At 42.1% G+C, this 24,595-nt stretch overlaps 1 protein-coding gene across 1 annotated transcript in view; it reads right to left on the reverse strand.

The window, feature by feature from the left end:
• mmd2a (monocyte to macrophage differentiation-associated 2a) overlaps nucleotides 1–21,608 on the reverse strand; it is a 109,180-nt gene extending 87,572 nt beyond the window's left edge. The window contains exon 1 of the mRNA XM_060840337.1: nucleotides 21,529–21,608. Coding sequence (XP_060696320.1) covers nucleotides 21,529–21,608 — 80 coding nt within the window. The remainder of the gene's footprint in view (nucleotides 1–21,528) is intronic.
• Nucleotides 21,609–24,595: the final 2,987 nt, after the last annotated feature.

Genomic DNA, 24,595 nt, shown 5'->3' on the forward strand with positions numbered 1-24,595 from the left:
TTTCCCTCCTTTGGACTGTGCTCTGGAACTCCCCCCTCAACCTCTTCGTAGTCTCCTTGTTTAAGAGTCTCCCTAAAAACCATATCTTTGGTCAAACTTTTGCCTCCATCCAAATGTTTCCTTCCTGTGACTGGATGTCAAATTTTGTTTAATGACCACTCCTGGGAACCGCCTCAGGATGTTTGACCACCTTTGTGTACATGCTGTGTACAGAATGTCTCCATACTCAGAGGTTGAGCACCAAATCATTGTCAAGCCATCCACAGATACAAATGAGAGATTGAGCCTTAGGTGAAAGACGGGGAGACAAACATCCTCTACCAGCTTGCTCCCACTCAACAACACTATCGCCTGACTAGACCCACGGTGAACCACAATATAGATCAATTCTCATACCTTGATCAAACCTGACTTCAACTCCAGTGTGTCAGTGCAGCCTTTGACCATACATATTACAGAATGTTTGATGATAAGAATGTCAAACCTAGCATCAAGCTCACATTCTGCAAGGCAGCAGTGTCACCTGCCCTTCTATTCATGTCAGATGTGGACAATATACGAGATAGACAACAGCACCTCCTCCATGATAATCCTCAACACTGGCATTCCACAAGGCTGTGAACTCAGCTCCCTAGTGTATTCCCTGGACACTCACGACTGTGTGGCCAAATTTTGGCAGAACACTATTCACAAGTTCACTGACGGCACCATCATTGTAGGCCAGATATCAAATGATGACAAGACAGAATACAGGAAGGAGATAGAATGCTTGGTGTCATGGTGCAAAGATAAAAATCTCACCCTGAATGTCAGCAAAACTAAAGAACTGATCATCAACTTCAGAAAGAAAGGAGGAGGACTCATCCCCATCTACATCAATGAAGCTGAGGCAGAAATAGTCGAGAGCTTCGAGTTCCTTGGAATGACAATCACCAACAAGCTGTCCTGGTCCTCCTAAGTAAATGTGACAGTCAAGAAGGCACAACAACGTCTCTTCTTTCTCACGAGTCTTAGGAAATTCAGCATGTCCATAAGGACCCTCACCAACCTTTACAGACGCAACACAGAAAGCATTCTACCCAGGCGTGGAATGGACTGGCATGGCAACTGCTATGAAACTACAGAAAGTTGTGAACACAACCAAGACCATCACACAAGCCAACCTCCCATCCATGGACTCTATCTAAACTTCTCACTGCTGCAGAAAGGTTGTCAACATCATCAAAGAGCCCTCCTATCCCAGTTATACTCTCTTCCAAACTCTTCCATCAGGAGCTTAAACACACGTACCAATAGGTTCGAAAACAGCTTATTTCCTGCTATTATTAGTCTAGTGAATGGACCTCTCTAATTTCAAATCTAATGTTGATCTTGCTTTTGTGCAGCCATTTGCCTTGCTCTGTCTAAACACCCTATGATTTCTGTAGCCTTGAATCTTATGATCTGTTTGTACTGCAAGCAAACAAAACTTCTGCTTAGGCACATGTGACAAAATAAATCGAATCAAATCCTGAGAGAAATATCAGCAGCGATGCCTCCTCTAAATCCTACACATTTTGGCAGGATTGACTCTCCAACGTCAGTGGCCTCTCTCAGGCCAATGCCCCCAGCACTGAGCACTGGTTATGGTCAATCAGCTGCATTGGACAGGACACATCATCTTGCATGTAATGTCCAAACTCTCCTCTCTGAGGGCTCCATCATGGCAAGTGGTTACCAGGAGGGCAGAGAAAACACCTCGAGGAGGTTGTCAAATTCTCCCTGAAATATACAATGTGCCCACTGACTCATGGGAAGTTCTTAGCCAAGGCTATCCGAACAGGAGAAGGTGTCAATCAATAGGCCCAGGCAGAGACTGAGCGCAAAGAGCAGCAGGAATGTGAAGACCTGAGCATTCCACACTCCGGGCTCTTCGGACACACATCCTTCCCTCACATCGCACCATCTGCAGATGTGACCCAGCACCTCAGGAGCCACAACTCCAGAATAGGAAAATGTTATCCTTGCTCTTGAGGGGCTACCTAAGAAGAAGAGCAAAGCAGCATTACGAACAATAGGAAAAGGAGTAAGTCATTCAGTCCCTTGAGCCATTCAATGAGATCATAGCTGATCCATGTACCAGCCTTTGGACCAGATCCCATTGTACACTTGCTTAACAAAAATGTATATGTTTCAGATTTAAAATTAACAACAGATCTCACTACAACTGACATTTATGGAGGAGAGTTCCAAATTCTTTGTGTGTACAAGTGCTTCCTCACATCTCTCCTGAACATTCTGGCCCTAATACTTAGACTAGCGTCCCTATCTGAATGCAAGTTAGTGTTATGTTTTACATAATGCAGCTGGGGAAATGATTAGCATTGACATTTTGTGTTCCAATTTTTATTAATTGAGCCTTTCAGCAAATTTGTGACATATTTCCATCATTCTAAAGCAGAGGTATAAGCAAGTGTCAGCAGCCGTGAGGATGATTAGGACTTTGTGTTTTGTGCTGCGGGACACAAATGTGAAAGGACTGAGATGTGCTGACTCAATCAGACAAAAAATATTGTCATTCCAAGAAGTTGGGTAGGTAGCTTTATGAGTTCATGTTGGAAGTTGTAGGGATTAGAAAGGGCAAGAATTATTGAAAATTCCTCAGAATGCTGCTATTACCTTGAAACCACAGAATGCAATCAGTGAGGCCTGAATATTTTTCATTCATTGGATGTGGGCATCACTGGCTAGACCAGCATTTATGGCCTCTCTCTAATTGCACAGGGGGCAGTTAAGAGTCAACCACATTACTGTGGATATGGTGTCACAAGTAGGTCAGACTGGGTAAGGATCGTGGATTTCCTTCCCTAAAGAAAATTAGTTAACCAGAGGAGTTTTTAATGAAATCAACAGTAGCTAGCTTGTATTCCAGTGTTTTAAAAAAATATTTAAATTTAAATGTCACTGTCTACCATGGTTGGATTCAAACCCATGTCCCTATAACATGAACCTTAGGTTCTAGAGTACTAGTCAGGGACATTAGTATAGCATAACCTTGCCACCAAACTAGGAGCTCTGATTATGTGGGTTCTTGCCTGTTCTATATTCAGAAATCAAGCACATGAAGAAATGGCTTGATCCATTAAGCCTAAGTCTTTAAGTTCTGAAGAAGAGTCAGTCACTGAACCTGAAACATTAACTCTGATTTCTCTCCACGGACACTGCCAGATCTGCTGAGTTCTGTCCAGCAATTTCTGCTTTTGTAAACCTAAACAATTTCCAATCTGCTTCAGATATGAATCTTCCTCACTTATAATGAGGTAGGACATGTGAACAGGGCCTTTAAGAAAATTAGTCTGATCCATTTTTCCTTTTAGGATATCTGACAGTGAAAGGAAATATTGAATTGAAATATTTTTAGCAGTATTTAAATATAGCTTCCGCAGGCTAACATGAAATTATATTAACTGCATCATATATATATAGATCAGAAGCTATTTTCAGCTATGTTCTGAGGTCATGCACAATCAACATTTCTCTGTTCTCAAAGCTGCTGACATTTAATGATATTTTTTGGTGTTACGAATTACAACGCTTGATAAAAATCTGTAGTTAAAATGGGGAACGTACTAATGACCAACCATTAGCACTTTACTCTGATGTAATACAGCTTAAGGTATTCCTTCCAGACATAAGCCAAGTTTGAAAGGGCAAAACCTATAATTGCATTTGCTGGATGTTCTAACAGCTCAACCAGACATAGTGTGAAAACCTTCACTCCTTTACAGCAGCTCCAATGAAAACACCATAGGATACCATTCAGGAGTTATCCCCACTTACACCTAGTTTCTAAGTAAGCTTATGGAATGAATTATATAAAAGAATATCGTATAAATAAAAATAGAAATTGCTAGAGCAACTCAGCAGGTCTGGCAGCATCTGGGGAGAGAGAGAGACAGAGATATAGAGACAGAGGGAGAGACATGGAGTCTACATTTCAAGTCCAGTATGACTGTGTTTTCGGAGTTGAACAATAGTCATATCAAACTCAAAACAGTAACTCTATTTCTCTCTCCACAGATGCTGCCAGACCTGCTGAGTTTCTCCAACATTTTCTGTTTTAAATTCAGATCTCCAGCAACCACAGTGTTTAGCCTTATTTTAATGTGGTGTAAATGCCTGAGTCCTTCCATTATAAGGTGTGAAATTCATGAACCCTGATGTAAGATAAAGTACTGTATTGTTGCCCAGGTCTGCTGCTGTTGCATTGAATTGGCTGACCATTAGAAATAGTCTTTATGACTTTAATAAAAATGAAAATCTGGTAGTTTCTACCAGCTAATTGACAACCCAGATTTACACACCCAAGGAGCAAGTTAGAAAGCTACCCCTTTGATTTTACTCAAGTATACAGAGATGCCCCTGCTTTCAGAATCCAAACCAGGAACCACAGGCAGTTTTGTATGACTGTAATGGTTCATAAGATCTATGGACTCTCTCTCTCTCTCTCTCTCTCTCTCACCAAATGTCTTGTCTTCCTGCAGCTTGCCCTACTGTAGGCCTGTAGATACATCTCTATGCAGTGTGCAGTGTGCAAGCTAGACAGTGTCACAGGCCCGGGCCACGTTGGGGTGCATGTTGTCTATCACACCCAGATCACCCACTGCAGTCAGTCTGGGGAGGGACGGGGAGGCATTTAATTCCCTCGGTGGGAATTCCACAGGGCTGGGTAGAATACTGAGTTTTACATTTCTCCATTTTGCTGTGGCATAATAGTGTTGAGGAAACCAGGTATAAAATCAATGATGCACTTGATCCCATTAGATGTATTAGTTTAAAAATGGCCCAAGGTTGTACTGTCATGCTGTTAATTGATGTGACAGATGTAAGATGGGATACCACCCTTTGTGCCTCCTTCCTTCTCTTTACCCCAACCTCATGTCCATCCCAACCAGGGCCCAATCCCTCACCAGCCCAAAACCTTGAATTTACTTCACAGTCCAGAATCAATAAGCTCTCAGGGTTTCCTTGTAGTTCCAGTAGTGGCCACTATTATTTTCTGGTGTTGTTGCTGGCATTGGCCAATCAAATTAGCTGGCAGCTGTCTTGTCAGAGGGATAGAGAGGGTCTCCCTGCCCCTGAGGGGACAAATGTCCCACTCTCACTTTGTTAACGCTGCTCCTCAACGTAATGCTGCCCTTTATACAGTCAATGAGCTGAGAATGGACTTATCTTTCAGGTGGATGAGTAATCTGTTGCCCACCATGTAATACTCACCTCCTGTATGGAGGGTGTGCGGAATCAAATAGCAGCCCCAGGGTTTGGCAGATATGTTCTAGTCAACCTGTTCAGATGTTATTACACACTTCAGGAGCAGGAGGGACTTGAACCCAGCATCGTGGCTCAGAGGTAGGACACTACCACCCCATAACAGGCCTCTCCTCATTGTGTTTTAATGGGAATGAATATGTACATGATAATGATACAACTTCAACAGTCATATGTTATTGAGCATCAGAAGAATTGTACGAGACAGAGAGGGCAGTTGTCAGTATTCTGTAAATTGCAATGTTAATAAAGGTAACACTTAATGGGATTCAGACAAGTTACTGTTAGATAATATAAAGACAGAGATACAGCAGACTCAATAGAGCAGACTCAAGAGTGCAGTACAACCCACCCAAAACCCACACCCATAGTCAGCAGAAAGCATAAGGACAGAAGAATGCAGACTCATCACCACAGACACCTCATGGTGGTGATACCAACATCGGCACAGACCACTGGGGTTCAGTTGATGCTGCTTCTTACACAATCAGGAGTTGGAGATCGGATGCTTTGTAACAAATTGTGCCAATTGCCAAGTATTTTGTGCTTGGCATCAGCAGTATTTTCTCAGTATGCAAGAGAGCAGAATGCTTCCCTTCCGAAGCCCTTTTGTACTGAAGTGCAATGCCAGTGAACGTAAATCCAGAGAAGGTTTTTGTTTCCAGGATGGGGAATAACTTCACAATTTTTACAGTACAGCTATTGCTCTCTTGTCTGGGTGAACTTTCCAACTCATCAATTAGATTTCTGCTCCAATAAAATACACAGTATATCTAATCCTGATCAACTATGGGCACTGAGTTAGATAATACATCACAAACAGAAAATTATTCCCATTACAAGTCATTGTTAAAATAGTATTAGCGCAGTATGAATGGATTAAGGTACTCTGCTGCTCCAATTAGTAGCAGCCATTATTTATCTTGCCTGCTAGAGGGTAAAAGGCAATTAAAGCCTTTCTAATGGGTTCCAGCACAATGTAAACATGGTTTCTCTTTCTGGTAAAAGGAAGGGTAAGCTGCTTTTGCCAGGACTTCCACAAAGAGCAGTTGGAATCAAGGAAGGACAGAAGGTGAAATCAGTTTGACTTGTTTAGTATACTTTGTTGATAATAAACATTTATAAATTTTGTTTTGAGTTTAATAATAATTGTCCCAAAAGATAAATGCCAAAAGTTCAACCCCCAAGAAAGCACAATGTCAGTCCACTAACATTCTGGTATTACACCAGTAGCCAACTTATCTATTCAAGGAATTACAGCTTCTTTCTGTTTTGGCCTGTATCAAGGTAAATTGCACCTTAAATCATCTCTATCAGGTATCAGTGGATAAATGTAGTTACATAGATGGAAGTAATATAGGAGGGTCCGAGCAGCTCATTTTTTTTACATTTTTCTTTTGCAGACTGTTGTAAGTATCTATTAGTTAAAAGAGGTTTATTTGTTGCTTTCGTAATTGAACCTGAAGTTGTACAATTGTCACATTGCCCGATTTTAAAAGGGGAGTGAACATAGTCCTTGTGAGTCCCAAAAGCAGGTGGAGCTATCGAGAGAATCCAGGAATGTGAAGGCCCATTTGACCTCAGTGATGGGGCTTCACTTACAACAGCGTTTTTTCCCCAGAGCTCTGCCCGGTCAAATCCTCTTCTGATTTTTAACACAAAACAAAGACGAAGTAGATAATATTCCAACTTACTTCGACTAGCAGAGAGCGGGACCTGGTCGCTGGCAAAGTAGATCAGGAATATGGTACACATGATACACAATAGTAGTTTCAATGCAGGTGATATTCACTTAAGTGTCACTAGGTAGTAGTTCAGAAGATAGATAACTTCAAACCGGTCCAAAAATGGATATAGCAGTGCACAATAAGACATACTATGACAGCAATTGACCTGCTCTTTGTTAGCATTTGCCCCAGCCTGTAATAATTTAGTTGCTTGATGCTAATTAACAGGTGGGAGGTAATACATCATGAATGACCTGTGTCACCAGTACCCATTCCTTGCCCTGCACTACTGCAAAATAAAGGTTGCAGGAACATTTAAACTAAAATCTTGCCGTTTCTTTCTTGGAGTGCAATTACACGCTGTGCTGCCAATTTCAATACACGGCTTTCACTGCACTGCTCAGCACAGCAAATCACTTCATCAGTTCAGGCCAACACAAACAGCGAGAGTACACTGCTCCCTATAATGTCATACTGTCACATTATTGTAATGTGTTGCTTGAACTCTCAAAACCAAATATAGGGATTGCTAATGAAAAATAGACCAAGATTCATCCGGTACCCCTCCAGAAAGCACATTTTTAAAATTTCATTCATGGGCTGTAGCATGTCATTGGCAAGGCAAACATTTCTTTCCCATCCCAAACTGCCCTTGTAGAAGTTGGGGTCAGCTGCTTTCCTGAATATAACTGCATGGTTTGCTGGATCATATCAGTCAAGAATAAATAACATTACTGCAGGTCTGGAACCACATGTAGGATTTATCAGTTCAGATTTGCTTCCCAAGCAGATATTAATCAACCCCAATACGACAGTTATTGACCAATTAACCTCTACCAATGGGTCTCCAATAAAACCAAACATGAGATAAGGATATCATAGTTTTGGGGATCTCATTTCTGAAGTGCTTTGGGTTACTTTCTTCACACCAATGCTAAAGAAATAATCAATTAAATACTCTCCAAAGTGCCAAGGGTACCATGGCACATATATTTTGTGGTAAGTATCCCGAGATTAAGCTGAGTATCAATATTCAGGTAAACCCAACATTCTGCTGGCATGATTCAGTCGAGGAATCAGGACCATGGGGAAGGAGCAGGCAAGCAGATATGAGGAATGTCAGATCAGCCATGATCATACTGAATGGTGCAGCAGGCCTGTGGGCCAGAATGGCCTATTCTTGTTCATATTTCGTACGACTTAATATAAATGTGTTGGAGGCCATTCAGTGAAGGTTTACCTCACTAACACCTGGAATGACATTTTTCTTAAGAGGAAAAGGTTAGGTAGGCTTAGCTATAATCTGCTGGCGTTCAGAAGAGTAACAGATAATTTAATTGAAGGAGTTAGATGTAGTTCTTCGAGCTGAAGGGATCAATGGATTGGGGGTGAAAGCAGAAAAAAGGTACTGAGTTGAATGATCATTTTGAATGGCAGAATAGGCTCGAAGGGCCAAATGGCTGACTCCTGCTCCTTTTTCTGTGTTGCTATGTGATATGTGCTGTGATAAGAGGAAACCGAAATCCTCAGACTGCAGCTGTCGTGACTTGCTGTTTGCGCTATAATATAAACAAAATGGTGTAATTGGAAGGCTGAGTGATTTTCACCTACGCATCCAGAAACTGCAGCACATCTGGCAGTAAAGAGCAATTCAGGCACTGGTAGGAAAACCTGCTTTCTTTCCTGGCTATTGGTGAGCTAAATGTTCAACCTGCCACTTAGGCTGGAAATACAACGGTATGCGGTTGGGCTGGTATGAAAGTCCCAGGGCTGGGGGATGTTCAGCAAGGAGGCGTTTGCTTTGAAATTATGGTAATGCTTATCAAAAGCTGCATCTCCAAGTCAGACAGAAATGACTGATATCCAATAGCTGTCCTCAGGTAGGTGCTGTGGTAACTGGAAGTCAGTTTACCAAATGGATCACTTCAACCTCCTCACTAATGGAGATCACAATGGTTTCCCATGAATTAAAAATGAATCGTTCCTTGTGGTGATACGTTTTGATACAAGCAAGTTTTTTTTTGTCTGTCATATTGTATTGGCACTTCCTGCTTACTCAGTCAATGACTTTCATCACCTGAAAATAATCTCAGGACCATGACAGGTAGAAAAGGGGGATGATCTTGGCAGCATTCAAAGAAGAATGAGTTAATAATTAAAATTATTGTGAAGAATTTTACAAATGAAAGGCCAGAATGATCACACTGATAAATGGTTACACTCGAGATTCTGCATGACGGAGGACTTCTTGAGTTAGTATTTAGAGACAGCAAACTCATGGGTTGCTTTCATCAATGATGTGGGGTTCGACCCTTAAATATTAGAGCTCAGAATGTCAAGACCAAGCTAGCCAAAAGGATAATAATATGGCAGCTTTCATGTAGTACAATGGCCCAAGCAGCTTCGCAGGGCCATTAACAAACAAAATACTGAGGGGCATACGTAGATATTAGATCAACTGAGATATGTTTTAAAACAGGAGCAAAATAAAAATATGGTCAGAGTTAAGGAGAGTTAAGTTAGCACAGCCAGCAATGATGAATACAAAAAGGGGTCTTATGATGCAGTGGTAATGTCCCTACCACTGAAGCAGGAGGCCCAGGTTCAAGTCATAACATCTCTGAACTGGTTAGTTAAAAACAAAGCATAGAAAATGACCACAGGCCTGACTTAAAGCAATTCAGCGAACTTGGAGGGTTGTAGAGTTAGAGAAGGTTCCAGAAAGCAGGAGGAGCAAGGTTATGGAAGGATTTGAATCTGGTTGAGAAGCTTAATGGCAAAGCACAGCTGGGCAGGCAGTTAATACTGGCCAAAGAACCCTGAGACGGAGTGAAAGGGACTTAAATACAAATTAGGATATGGGCAACAGACTTTCAAAAGAACAAAAATTTACAAAGGGTGCAAGGTGGAGAGGCTGCTAAAGAGGGCATTGAAATAGATGCATGAAGAACATTGTAGAACAGCCGATGTCTAACTCAGGGAACCTCTTGTGGGATTGATAGCTGCAGAGCATTCCCTCACAGAACAAGAATATCATGTATTTTATATGATAAAAAATTCTCAGTCAGCTAAATCAGCTGATTTAATTGCTTTGGATCCTCCAACAGCTTGTAGGTAAATGCTTGAAACGTCTTGTCTCAAAATAGTCTGAAACCCATGAATTATAATTACTGCTAATTTCTAGAAACGACTCTTGTAGAATATTAAAAAGATATAACAAGGACAATGCCCATGCACTACGGGAAAAGATTTAACAAGCAGCTCAGATAAAGAGTATAGAAGGCTCCAGCCCCACCCCCCTCACATTTATCTCTCAGCCCCCAGCCTACAAGCCTCATTCCTAATGAAACGTCGATTCTCCTGCTCCTCAGATGCTGCCTGATGTGCTGTGCTTTTCCAGCACCACACTCTCGACTCTGATCTTTAGCATCTGCAGTCCTCACATTCTCCTCAATCAATGCATGTATCTTTTAACATTATATTTACACCAGAAAGTGTAATGCAGGGAGCGTGAGCAAATAACTTCATTTTTTATCTTAATACGCTTAACTGAATGCAGGAAGTTCAACCATTTTTACACATGTACGCAAATAATTTCCATTCTTGGATTCCAGCTTTGTTCCCATTCACTCCAGAACTAGCCATGCCCCTAGCTAAGCTATTCCAACACAACTGAACACTGACATCTACACAGCAATGTGGAAAACTGTCCAGGTATGTCCTGTGCTCAATGGATAATTCCAACCCAGCCAATTACTACTTTACTCACAATCATCACTCCATCAGTCTACTGTTGACATCAGTAAAGTGATGGAAGGGGTCTTCAACTATGCTATCAAGCAGCACTTGAAATGAAATAATCTGCTCATGCACACTCAGTTTGGGTTCTAGCACGACCACTTGGCTATTGAAGCCATTGCAGCCTTGATCCCAAATAGACAAAAGAGCTAAATTCCAGAGGAGAGGTGACAGTCACTGCCCTTGACATTGAGGGAGCATTTAGTCAAATATAACATCAAGGAGATCTAGCAAACTGGAATCAATGGGAATCGGGGGAAAATCCAATGACTGGAGCCATACCCAACACAAAAGAAAATGGTTGAGATTAGTCATAGAGTCATAGGTTTGCAGCATCGTCTCTACACTGATTATCTACTCAATCCCTTTCTCCAGCCTTGTGTGCTTTGATATTTCAAATGCTCATCGAAATCCTTCTGCAATGTTGTGAGGGTTTCCATCTCTAACTTTCTTCAGGCACTGAGTTGTAGAAACTCTGATCAACTTGGTGAAAAGATTTTTCTCAAAACCCCTCTCATCCCCATAACTGTTAAAACAATGTTTCCTGGTTATTAGTCCCTTTGTTGAGAGGAAAGGTTCTTCCTATCTACCTTACCTGTGCTCCTTATAATTTTTTGCAGTTCAATCAGGTCCCCACTCAGCACTAAGAAAAGCCACCTAACTTGCCACACGGAAGGGTACAAGATTCTTCCAAGTGTTGCTGAACAAGTCAGGACGATTGAATTCCAACATTGCCTATGACTCATTCACAAATCCAGAGCAGTCAATCATAATTCACAGTCATTTGAGATATGTTTAATTAATGTCATCCATGTATAGGTCAGCGGCTAGCAATCCTGCAAAGAGTCGCATCTTGACTCCCCAAAGCCTGTCCACCAGCTACAAGCCACAAATCAGGAGTATGGGAGCAGCTCCTACAAATCCACTCAAGAAATTTGACACCATTCTGTACAATGCAGCCACTTGATAGGCACTCCATTCAATACCTTCAACATTTACTCCCTTCATCACTGATACACACTGGCAGTAGTGTGTACCATCTATAAAATGCATTGTAGTAACTCACCAAGGCTCTTCCAATTGCATCTTCCAAACCCTCAACATCTATCCATCTAGAAGGACAAGGGCAGCAGATACATGGGAATACCACCAAGTTCCCCTCCAAGCCACTCGCCATGCTGACTTTGAAATATGTTGCTGTTCTTTCAGTGTTGCTGCGTTAAAATATCAAAACTCCCTTCCCAGCAGCACTGTGGGTGTTCCCACAACACAAAGACGACAGTGGTTCAAGAAGGCAGCTCACCACCATCTTCTTCAGGCAGCTAGGGATGGGCAATAATTGCTGGCCTAGCCAGCGATGCCTGTATCCCATGAACATGTTCTTTTTATTTAAATCCCACAGCTCTTTTGACAGCTTCATTTAAGAGGATTAGCTGAACGACTTTTGGCAGACTTCCTGTTGTCTTGTGTTGATAGAACAGTATGCTGGAGAAATGATATAACCTGGCTCTGTGATCCATCAGTTTAATCAAGCTTTATTTGCGCTGAGGTGGTCTGGGTTAAATTTGATATGATCTCCCTGTTTGAGAGTGGTTCAAAGTAAAGTCTTGTCAATGCTGACATGGTAAAAAAACACTCCAGGGACATAGAATTCCAGGGAATTAAAGTACACCATGAGTTTATAATTCATATTAAAATGCAAAATAATTCCAAAAAACAATTGAGAAGAGATTTCTTAAATTAATTCACTCACATGATGTGGGTATTACAGGTCAGCATTTATTACCCACCACTAATGGACCTGGAGAGTGAGGTGGCGACATGCCTTTTGAACCGTTGCTGTCCAGGTGCTGTAGGTACCTCCACATTGTCTTTAGGGACAGAGTTTTCAGGATTTTGACCCAGTGATACTGAAGGAATGATATTTCCAAGTCAGGGACAGTGAGAGGCTTGGAGGGGAATTGGCACATGGTGGTATTTCCATGTATCTGCTGCCCTTGTTGTGCAGCAGATGGAAGTGGTTGTGGGTTTGGAAGGTGCTGTCTAAGGAGACTTGGTGAATTTCTGCAGTTTATCTTGTAAATAGTATATACTGCTGCTACTGATTGTTGATGATGAAGGGAGTGAATGATTGTGGATGTGGTGCCAATCATATGGGTTGCTTTGTCCTGGATGATGTCAAGCTTCTTGAGTATTGTTGGAGCTGCACCCATTCAGGCAAATGGGGAATGTTCCACCACACTCCTGACCTGTGCCTTATGGATGGCGAATATGCTTTGGGAAGTCAGAAGGTGAGTTACATGCTACAGGATTGCTTACCTCTGACTAATAGATGGATGACCTTAATCGAATATATCTCAACTGACTCTGAATTAAAATTGACTGCTCTGGATTTGAGGTTGAGTAAAAGGCAATGTTGGAACTCTTTGCTCCTGACCTAATGTTTCAGCAACACAAGGTGGAATTTTGTGCCCAATGTCAAGTTAGGTGGTGCAGCGGGCATTTAATTGGGTGGGTGATTATGGGTCGGAGTCATGTTGCACATCACTGGACATTGTTGAAAATGTTGGGTCCTTAGTTGCAATTGCACAATTTAATGGCCACTTTATTCTATTGTAACTGATGTCAGATTTTTATTTCCAAACTCTTTAAAGTCAAGTAAAATTCTCAAAGTGTCAGAAGTTAGAATTTGAATCTATTAAAAAACAGAAAACGCTGGAGAAACTCAGCAGGTCTGGCAGCCTCTGTGGAGAGAGAAACAGAGTTAACGTTTCAAGACTGGTATGACTCTCTTTCCAAACCAGTTGTGTGTTCTCTCGTTATTGGCCCATGTTCTGGATTACTAAATCAGTAACATTTGCCAAATCATGGAAACCAGCAGTCATTATTTGGTACAGGTCCTGTCTCTGTTTCTACCCGAGATGGTCCATTTTAATCTAGTCACTAACATCAGCAGAAAAGGTTGGTATAAGGATAACCAGAAAGGTTTTCCTGTTTTAAACACAGACTGACCTTTCACACAAATTACAGACCAAAGTGAAATACAGCCCCAGGGGAACCCACTGCTTCTCCATCCTTGGCACCATAAACTGATGGCTGAGACATCTGCTATATGTAAACATTTCATAACAATTTATCTGACTTTTCCTGTCAGGGTTTGAACCAGTCAACAACGAAGCAAGCACTATTCATGTCATACAAACAGAGGCACAATGACAAACAGCTCTGGATCACAACATTACTCAACCAGCTAGGGAGACAACAGCCTGCACAACAGGAAGATTTTATCAAAAAATGCCCCTTAATATACAACAAGTTGTCATTTGTAGTTCCTGTCTGCTCACTAAATCTATTAGTATAGGTTGTGATATATTTTGACTGCTTGATGTACTCGATCAAGCACAGACCTGATGAGCCAAAATGCCTCTTCTGTACAATATGATTCTATGATACTTCAGAAACATCCTGAAGAGCAAAACCAATCTCCAGCTTCTTTTCGCTATTACCTACCATCTTCTGAGACCCCCTTCCCCGTCCTCTCCAGCAAAAAAATGAGCTAAGCTTGTGGAAACTCTTGGTTCTATTCAGTAACCTTTCCTGCATTCCCACTTTCCCTTTCCCAACAAGCCACGCAACACTTAAGGGTGTTCCTTACAGTGCATCATCCTCCAACGTTTTTAGTCTCTCTTCCCATCTTTGGAGTTAGCTTGGTCACACAATCCACTACCTGCTCCCTTGACCCAATTTCCACTGAATGACCAACCACCCAACCCGATCCCCATGCTCGCTGACTCTGTAAGTTGTTCCCTCCCTGAATGTTTTATCCTCGTCCACTCAAAACTGTTGTCATCATTTCAATAAACCCACCTCCACAATTGTCTACTTGAAAATTACTACTCCCATTGCAACCTCCCTTTCCTCTCAAAGTCCTGGAATGTGTTGTTGTAGTGCATATCTCTCCTGCAGGATTATTCGAATCTCTCCAAACCAAGTGTCCTGTCCTTTGCTAAAATTACTCAAAGTCACAAATCAACAAAGGGGACTTGCATTCATAAGGCACCTTTCAGGCCCACCACTTGTTTCAAATAATTTTACAGCCAAGGAAATGTTTCTGAAGTGTGGCTACTGTAATAATGTAAGAAATATGACAGCTAATTGATGTGCACGCTCCCACAAACAGTAAGGAGACATTAAACAGAAAATCTGATGTCAATTAAGAGATAAATATTGGTCAGGACTCAGAGATAACTCCCTCAGTCTTTTTGAAAAAGTACCATAGGATCGAATATATCCACCTATAAAGGCAAACAGGGCCTCAGTTTAACATCTCATCCACAGACACATATTTGACAGTGCAGCACTACACTGCACCTCAGCTTTTGATTTTGCACTTCAGTTCAGAAATTCAGCCTCAAAAGCAAAAATGCTACCATTTGACAGCACAAATAGCTGTGCCTGTGCTGCACTACGACTCCTGACCTTTCTCAATACATAAGCAACTGTTGATGAGGTTGACCACACCAACGTCTATCCTCGATGATCCAGCTCAGTGATGTTGCCCTTGTTTGATTCCACTCTTACCAACAAGACCATGTCCACAGCATTCCAGTCTCTTATTTCCATGGTTATCTCCTTAACTGCTTCCCATGCCGACCCCACCAGAGCTGAGGTTGAGATGGTGGAGAGCATCAAGTTCCCCGGAGTGATTAGATTAGATTACTTGCAGTGTGGAAACAGGCCCTTCGGCCCAACAAGTCCACACCGACCCGCTGAAGCGCAAACCACCCATACCCCTACATATACCCCTTACCTAACACTACGGACAATTTAGCATGGCCAATTCACCTGACCCGCACATCTTTGGACTGTGGGAGGAAACCGGAGCACCCGGAGGAAACCCACGCAGACACGGGGAGAACGTGCAAACTCCACACAGTCAGTCGACTGAGGTGGGAATTGAACCCAGGTCCCTGGCGCTGTGAGGCAGCAGTGCTAACCACTGTACCACCGTGCCGCCCTCAAAGTGATGAAGACTGACAACCTATTTTGGACTTCCCAAGTAGATGCGACAATCAAGAAGGCACAACAATGCCTCTTCTTTCTCTGGAGTCGTAGGAAATTCAGCATGTCCATAACGACCCTCACCAACTTCTATAGATACACCACTGGAAGCGTACTGTTCAGGTGCATAATGGCTTGGTATAGCAACTGTTGTGCCCAGGACCATAAAAAAACTACAGAAGATTGTGTGCACAGCCCAGACCATCATGGAAGCCAACCTTCCATCCATGGACTCTATTTACAAGGCTCATTGCCACAGAAATGCTGCCAACCGAGCCAAAAACCCATCACAACCTGGTAAAGCTCCCCTACAACCTCTTCCATCAGGCAGAAGTTACAGAAGCTTAAACACATGCACTAGCAGGTTCAGAAACAGTTTCTTCCAACTGATGAATGGACTCTCTCACCTCAAATAATGCTGATCTTGCTAATGTCGTTGTCACCTAGTGCATGCCTTGTGCAATGTAACCTGAATGCCTCTGTCTAGGTCTTTCTTACAACTTTGAATCTGTACTTCCTTGCTTACTACAATCTGTCTGTAAGCAAAGCTTTTCATTGTACTTTCGTACACGTGACAATCAATCAATTCTTTCTTGACTACATAGGCAGCCCCTTGCAGATACCATTTGAAGACATGTAACCAGGGTCCATGTTAATGTTGGTGACACCCAGCTTTACCTCTCCATGCATAATACAGGAACTGCCTCTGCCCCCTTGTTGTCTGACTGCTTGGTCAACATCCAGTCATGAAGAAGCCCTAATTTCTTCCAATCAAACACTGTCTTCAGTCCCTGCTAAGGAATCCATCGTCATAATTCCCATTTATGGCCATAGTGTCAGACTAAATCAATTTACGAACTTCAGCATCTTACTTTCAACTTAGACCTGAACTCTTGATCCTCATTTCATCACCACTGCAAAGACCACATCGTTCCACATGCACAACTTTGCCCTTCATTGTTATTGTTTCAGTTGAAACCCTAAGTCATGTTTTCGTCACTTTCAACCTAACTATTCCACCACTCTCATATTCAGCCTCTCATCTTTCTCCCTCTATGCTCTTCAGATCAGAGATATGTTTGCGGCCTGTATCGTACACCACAATCCAGCTCACCTACAAAGTAGATGTTACATAATTGAAGTTGAAGATATTTATGGGATTATACTTTTCTTCTGACAACTTGAATGCATGATAAATGCCAGCTATAAGAAATGATCAGAGAAATACTGCATCTGGTACCTCTGACACTTGATGGTTGTGATGTTGAAATGCTAAACTAACTGTGGCTGATGGTAAATCTAGGCAATTGCAGCTATGCCTAAACTAAGCAGTTGTAATATACTGTAACTTTCAGGCTCAAGGTCAGTGAGTAGTTTTCTTGTGTTTTTTTTAAAAGATTGTTTTGGCTTTGTAACAAAGTATGACAAAGGCAAACTTATTATCTGTTGTGCAATGGCCACAGACTAATGCAAAACATTTCAATATTACTAGATCTCCCATTGCACAACTCCAAGGATTTAACATACTGTTTTGTAAAACCAAGAACGTAATACTGTGCCATGTGTAAATCTTATTCTATTTATTTGTTCAAAGACTGTACATGTCCTAGATAGTAGAGGATATGGCTTTGGAAGCTACTGAGGAAGGAGCACAGGTGAGTTAATACAGTGCATCTTGTAGAAGTTACACACTGTTGCTACTGAATATCAGTGTTGGAGACAGTGAGGTTTTGTGGATGTAGTGCCAGTCAAGCAGGCTGCTTTGTTCTGGATGGCACCAAGTTTTCTGAGTGCTATGGAGCTGTATCATCCAGACAAGGGGAGAGCATTCCAGCACGCCCCTGATTGTGCCTTATAGAGGGGTTTGGGGAGTCAGGAGGTGAGTTACTCGCTGTAGGATTCCTAGTCTTTGATCTACTCTTGTAGCCACAGTTAAGCATTGCTGGGCCAATTCAGTTTCTGGTCAATGGTAACCCCCAGGCTTTGATACTGGGAGTTAAAGTGATTAAAATTATGTTATTGAATATCAAGAGTAGATGATTACATTCTCTCTTTTCCATATGATTACTGCCTGGCACTAGTGTGACGTGATTATTACTTGCTATTTACCAAACCAAGCTTGAATGTTGTCCAGGTCTTGCTGCATTGGCACAGATTGCTTCAGTATCTGAGGAGTTGTGATTGGTGCTGAACATTGTGCAATCATCGGTGAACATCTCCACTTCTGACCTTATGATGGAGGGAGGGTTGAAGATAGTTGGGCCTCGGACGTTAACCTGAGGAACTCTTGCAGAGATGTAGTGGAGCTGAGATGACTGACCTCCAACATGCACAGCCATCTGTCCATGTGCCAGGTACGACTCTAACCTGCAGAGAGTTTGCTCCCTGATGCTCCTTGAGTCAAGTTTTGTTCAGGCTCCTTGATGTCACTCTCGGCAAATGCAGCCTTTAAGTCAAGGGCTGTCAATCTCACCTGACCTCTGGTATTAAGCTCTTTTTCCATCTTTGAATTAAGGCCAAAATGAGGTCAGGATCTGGGTGGCCTCTGTGGACTCCAAACCGAGAGTCAGTGAGCAGGTTATTGCTGAGCAGGTGCTGCTTCATAGCACTGCTGACCCCTTCTATCACTTCACTGATGATCAAGAGTAGACCAAAGGGGCATGAATTAGCTGGGTTCAATATTTCTTGCGTTTTGTGTACAGGACATAGCTGGGCAATTTTCTACATTGTCAGTAGGATGCTAGTGTTGTAACTGTACCAGAACAGCTCCATAACACAGCACTTTGTGTCTGACACCCTGTTCTGAGGGTCACACACAAAGATAAATATCAACTGTTGTTGGATATTCATCAAATCAATGGTCTCCCATTGCAAGGAGCTGTTCATAGCCAAATATTACAGTCTGGTATATTTTAAAGTCTAAGACTTCATAGCAAGTTTCGAGAAGATTTGTAACTTAGGCTGAGGTTCTGGATGTAGGTTTGCTCGCTGAGCTGGAAGGTTCATTTTCAGACATTTCGTCACCACACTAGGTAACATCTTCAGGGAGCTTCCGGATGAAGCTCTGGTGGCATAGCCCGCTTTCTATTTATATGTTTTGGAAATTATGTCCCCACAGGAAATGACATCACCAACCCTAGAAAACTCGAAAATATAAATGTGAAGCGGGCTACACCACCAGTGCTTCATTCGGAGGCTCACTGAAGATGTTACCTATTATGGTGACGAAATGTCTGAAAATGAACCTTCCAGCTCAGCGAGCAAACCTACATCCAAGACTTTATGTTGGGGAAAGCAATGAAGCTTGGGGCAGCTACCATAAAGACTCGACTGGGAAGGGTCACAGTGTAGTACCTTTCCAAGCTGCTGGAAACAGAGCAAAATCTCTTGGGTTCATTCAGAATGTATCAGAAAATACTTACTTGTTCTGTAAATATAAAAGCAACCTGCATTGTGAATGGAATCAGGCTACGATGCTATATATAATGTACTTAAACAGAGAGATTTAAGGCACTTTATGTGTTGTCATAATTGAATTGAAAAGTAACTTAATAAGTTTCATGAATGACACATGATATTTAGAGATGAAAAAGCACACCAAAATTGGAACCCATGGAAGGATGAATATAAAATTACATTCATTTCATTTCAGGGCTCATTTACATGGGAAGATAATAGCATAACGGAAGTGTCCCTGGACTAATACTCCACTGGCTGAGGGTCATAGGTTCAAATCCCATCACATCAGCTGAAGAAATTTAAGTTCAATTAATCTTTTAAAATAAAAATCTAGAGTGGAAAGCTTGTCGTAGTAACAGTGACCATGAAACTAACATAGATGGTTTTAAAATCCCATCTGGCTTACTGATGTCTTTCAGAGGAAGGAAAACAGGGGTAATTTTAAGTTTTGTATTCTGGTGTGCAAGGTTGGGTTAATGTACAGATTGCTCGGTGGTTGGCAAAAGTAATATGCCCATTTTGCAAAGCCAGGTTTCTCAGACATTATTTTAAATAGATGGGAAATCAGGCAGGCATGAGAATGAATCTTCATGGTGAATATACTACTTTCAGTCCCTGTTGGTGCTGGAAATGGAAAATTTAGATTTTTTTTAGATTCCCTACAGTGTGGAAATATGCCCCCCGGCCCAACAAGTGTACACCGACCCTCCAAAGAGTAACCCACCCAGACCCATTTCCCTCTGACTAATGCACCTCACACTATGGGCAATTTAGAATGGCCAATTCACCTAACCTGCACACCTTTGGACTGTAGGAGGAAACCAGAGCACCCGGAGGAAACCCACGCAGACACAGGGAGAATGTGCAAACTCCACACAGTCGCCCAAGGCTGGAATTGAACCTGGGTTCTAAAATTCTTTGTTATGCCACATAATTATTCTATCTATCCATCAACACTGGCTCATTAGAAACCACGCTTATCTTCAGTGTTATTAGGTTGTGGATTTCAACTCCGTAAAAGACCAGGGACTTGAGCACAATATCAGCTGCTACTCCAGTACCATACCAGTGGCTCAGTGGTTAGCACTGTTGCCTCACAGTACCAGGGACCCAGGTTTGATTCCGGCCTTGGGCAACTGTCTGTGTGGAGTTTGTACATCCTCCCTGTGTCTGCGTGGGTTTCCTCCAGGTGCTCTGGTTTCCTCCAACAGTCCAAAGGTGTGCAGGTCAGGTGAATTGGCCATTCTAGATTGCCCATAGTGTTAGGTGCATTAGTCAGAGGGAAATGGGCTTGGGTGGGTTACTCTTCGGAGGGTCGGTGTGGACTTGTTGGGCCGAAGGACCTGTTTCCACACTGTAGGGAATCTAAATGAGTGCTACACTGTTAGCCTTGCTATCTTTCTTAAATTGAGGCTCCATTTGCTCTCTTTACCAAATTGTTACCAATAATCTCAAACATTCCTGATGAGGGGCTTATGCCCAGAGTGTCGATTCTCCTGCTCCTCGGATGCTGCCTGACCTGCTGCGCTTTTCCAGCACCACATCTGATCTCCACCATCTGCAGTCCTCACTTTTTCCGAGTTGATTTCAATCTGACTGTGAAGCCTTTCCCAAGGATGCCCACCTTGAATAAATTCTCCTCCTCTCTCTACAAGATTCCTGACGAGGGGCTTGTGCCCAAAGTGTCGATTCTCATGTTCCTCGGATGCTGCCTGACCCCTGTTGTGTTTTTCCAGCATTACACTTTTGGCACCAATAATCCTGTGCCACTATTTGGAACAAGAGTTGTTCCCGTCCATATTTATCCCTCCATGAGCATCATACAGGCTGATGGTCACACAGCTGCCTGTAAAAGTTTGCTCTACAGACACTAGCTGTCTGGTTCCCAAGCTTACAACAGTGACCACTTCAGTTTCACGTACGGGAAAGGGAAACACTTGGGGATGCTCTGGGAGGTGCTTCAGGAAGAAGCTGCTTTCTTTCTATTAGAAGTGTTGAGGTCAGGTTCTACCTTTACAAACGATATGGTTACACATATACCTTCTCATTTGCAATATTTTCAAAGCAGTACGTTTTACAAACAAAGAGAGCTGCAAAACGGATCACCATTTAAATGAGCATTGAACACTCAGGCATTGTCATTCCTTAGCAACAATTAACTCCAAAATCATGTTACCTTGCAAATTTGGTCTTCCGAAAATTCATCATTTTTGAGGTTTGTACCGAATGGAGCAGCATGTGTACTGCCTTCAGCATCTCTCCTCACAGACTGAGGAGTACCTGCTCTCTCAGTTCCATCGCGTCCACCTTCCGGAGCTCAATACCGGTCAGACCCTTCCGTCTCCTCCTTCCCTCCAGCTCTGATATCTCAAACACCGTCCGGTGTACCCCCTCCCTGCAAATACAGTTTGAGATATCACATCCGAGTGATTTTTTTTAAGCCTTTTTTTTAAAACTGAGCATATTGACAACTGTTCCCAGATGGACATCCCCACTGTTTCGGTCAAGATTAATAACATTTGTTTTATAAATGAAAGTAACCAGACTGTTAGTTACAAAACACAAAATTTACATTTGTTCAATTGCAAATCTGGTGTCGTACAAAGGTCTCAGGGTTTGGACACTTACCAATTGTAGCTGAAAGTAAAACACAATAAAAAAAACAAGCAACAGTTTTCCAGAGAATGCTGCAGGGCGATCTGTGCAGAGACACAATGGACTTTAGCCGCGCTGTTCCATCCTCCAAAAGATTCTTTTTGCTGCTAGTTGCTAAGGAGAAATTGGACTGGACAGAAATCAGCACATTTCTCCACAATTTAATGTTGATCCGGAAGTCTTGTATGTATCGCAACCGTACGGGGATAGCATCCCTTCCTGTGTATTTCCCATAAATGGGTCACTTTAAATACCAGCTATTAAAAAAAACACACACGGAAGGTGGGGATTGTGAGGGGGGGGGGGGGGGGGGCGGGAGGGTTGTTAGAATAGAATGGACCAGATCTGAACCGCTATTTAAAGCGAGGAGTGGCTGGGTGACCGGCAGATTCATTTCACTTTGATCCTCTTTTGATTTTCCTTTGAAATCAGGATGCCTTCAAAAACGCTTGTTACCCTTTCGTAACGAAGTGGTATTGGAGTCCTTATAAATTATGGTCCACGGACCGAAATTATATCTGTGCTCTGCGATAACTCTATCCAAATTCATGGATAACTTTTCCGTGCAATATCACTGTGGATTTTGATTCTTCGAATGAAAATTTTTGGATTGTCCCAACATCTTCAATTTTAGTAATAAGAATACAGCAGTGTTCTTTAAAATGTTCGCATTTGACTCCATATCATTTGCAGGATTTGTTGATAACCCAGTGACCACAAACATTATTGGTCTTTTGGACACACAAAAATTAGCTACACATTCCAACCGAATCATGTGTTTGAAATGTCAGGTTGAAAAAGCCATTTTCAAAAAAAAATCAATCATTCACTACACCAAAGAAGGTCAGTATTGAAGAGGTGCAAGAAACAATTTGCATATGCAGAGGATTCCCAATCAATGGATTTATTTTCCATTTTCTCAGTAGATTTATTGAATATATTGTCACTTGGAGTGAGAAGTGGATAATGTCACAATGTTCCGGTGCCATCTTGGATTCCAGAATAAATTAATGTCTAAATGGTAGGATACTGAATAAATTGATATTACTAAAGCTGAAACAGCTTCAAAAGTTCATCTTTCTCTCTCACCCTCTCTGCTCCTCCATTCACTTCTGTCTGACATTGTCAGCAGAGGTCCTGGCATTGTGCTCCTTTGCTGCTGCCACCAGTACCATCACTTGCATGTTCAGCTCTGAGCTGGAGACCATCATGATGCACTGGTCCCACACCTCATCCAATGCTGGACATCGACTGACAGGTCCAGGGTGGCATCTTTTGTTTGCAACCTGCTGCTCATAGTTTCAGAATATCCCACAGCATGAATTATTTTAGAAGCTGTCACTGTTGCAGTGTGAAAGTACAGCTACCAATTTGTGCACAGCTAGATTCCCCAGAGAGCAATGCGATCATAACTGGAAAATGCTTCAGTAATGTTGATTGAGGGGACAAATGTTGGCTAGGATATCATGGAGAACTCCCCTGTCTTTCTATCAAATAGAGCCATGGGATCTTTCTAGTCCACCTGAGAGGGCAGATTGATTTAATATTTCATGCAAAAACAATGCAGCCAGTTGGACAGCACTCCCTCAGTACAGCACTGTGATGTCAGTCCAGGGTGATCCATAACTTGTTGTGACAGTGATAAATTGTTCAGATTTAGCTGTTGAATTTTTCTCTATGTGGCCTAATTGTAAGAGAGTAGTAGAATCAGAATTAGTGAAAGGGGAACATGGGCCATTTATAAATATCACTTGAATCCTGTCATTACTTACAACTTCTAATCCTTTACAAGTCAGGAAAGGTCTTTTTCTTTTGCTGGAATTTAAAGGGACAGTGTTTCTGTTCATGGGAATAGCATTCAGGGAAGATTAAATTCAGTTTACAGGAGTTTAAGGAAGGTTTTGTTCGTAATGAGTAGTATATATGATTGTGTTTCCTTTATCCTCATAAAATCCCTTTCCATTTTCCCTGCTCTTCACGTTTCCACACCACACATTGATGGCTGACTGAGACAGCAGTGGGGGCCTGCACTCTGTAAGACCATAAGATATAGGAGCAGAATTAGTCCATCATGGTTGATATTTCTCAATCTCATGACGAGACAAGGTAGAAGTTCCTGATTGTGGGTGTGTCCAGAACCAGGGGTCACAATCTGATGATTCGGGGTAGACCATTTAGAATGGAGATGAGGAGACATTTCTTCACCCAAAGAATGGTGAGTCTGTGGAATTCATTCCCACAGGAAGTAGTTGATGCCAAAACATTGAATGTGTTCAAGAGTCAGCTAGACATAGCACTTGAAGCGAATAGGATCAAAGAATATAGGGAGAAAGCAGGATTAAGCTATAGAGTTGGACGATCAGCCATTATCACAATGAATGGTAAAGCAGGCTCAAAGGGCCGAATGGCCTCTTGCTGCTCAGATTTTCTATGTTTCTATGTAACCCCATTCTCCTGCCTTCTTCCCATATCCCTTAATCCCCTTACTAATATAGAAACTATCTATCTCTGTTTTACATACACGCAATGACCTGGCGTCCAAAGCCTTCTGTGGCAATGAGTTCCACAGATTCATCACTCTCTGGCTG

Source organism: Hemiscyllium ocellatum, chromosome 20 (genome assembly GCF_020745735.1).
Source record: "Hemiscyllium ocellatum isolate sHemOce1 chromosome 20, sHemOce1.pat.X.cur, whole genome shotgun sequence".
Taxonomy (NCBI): Eukaryota; Metazoa; Chordata; class Chondrichthyes; order Orectolobiformes; family Hemiscylliidae; genus Hemiscyllium; species Hemiscyllium ocellatum.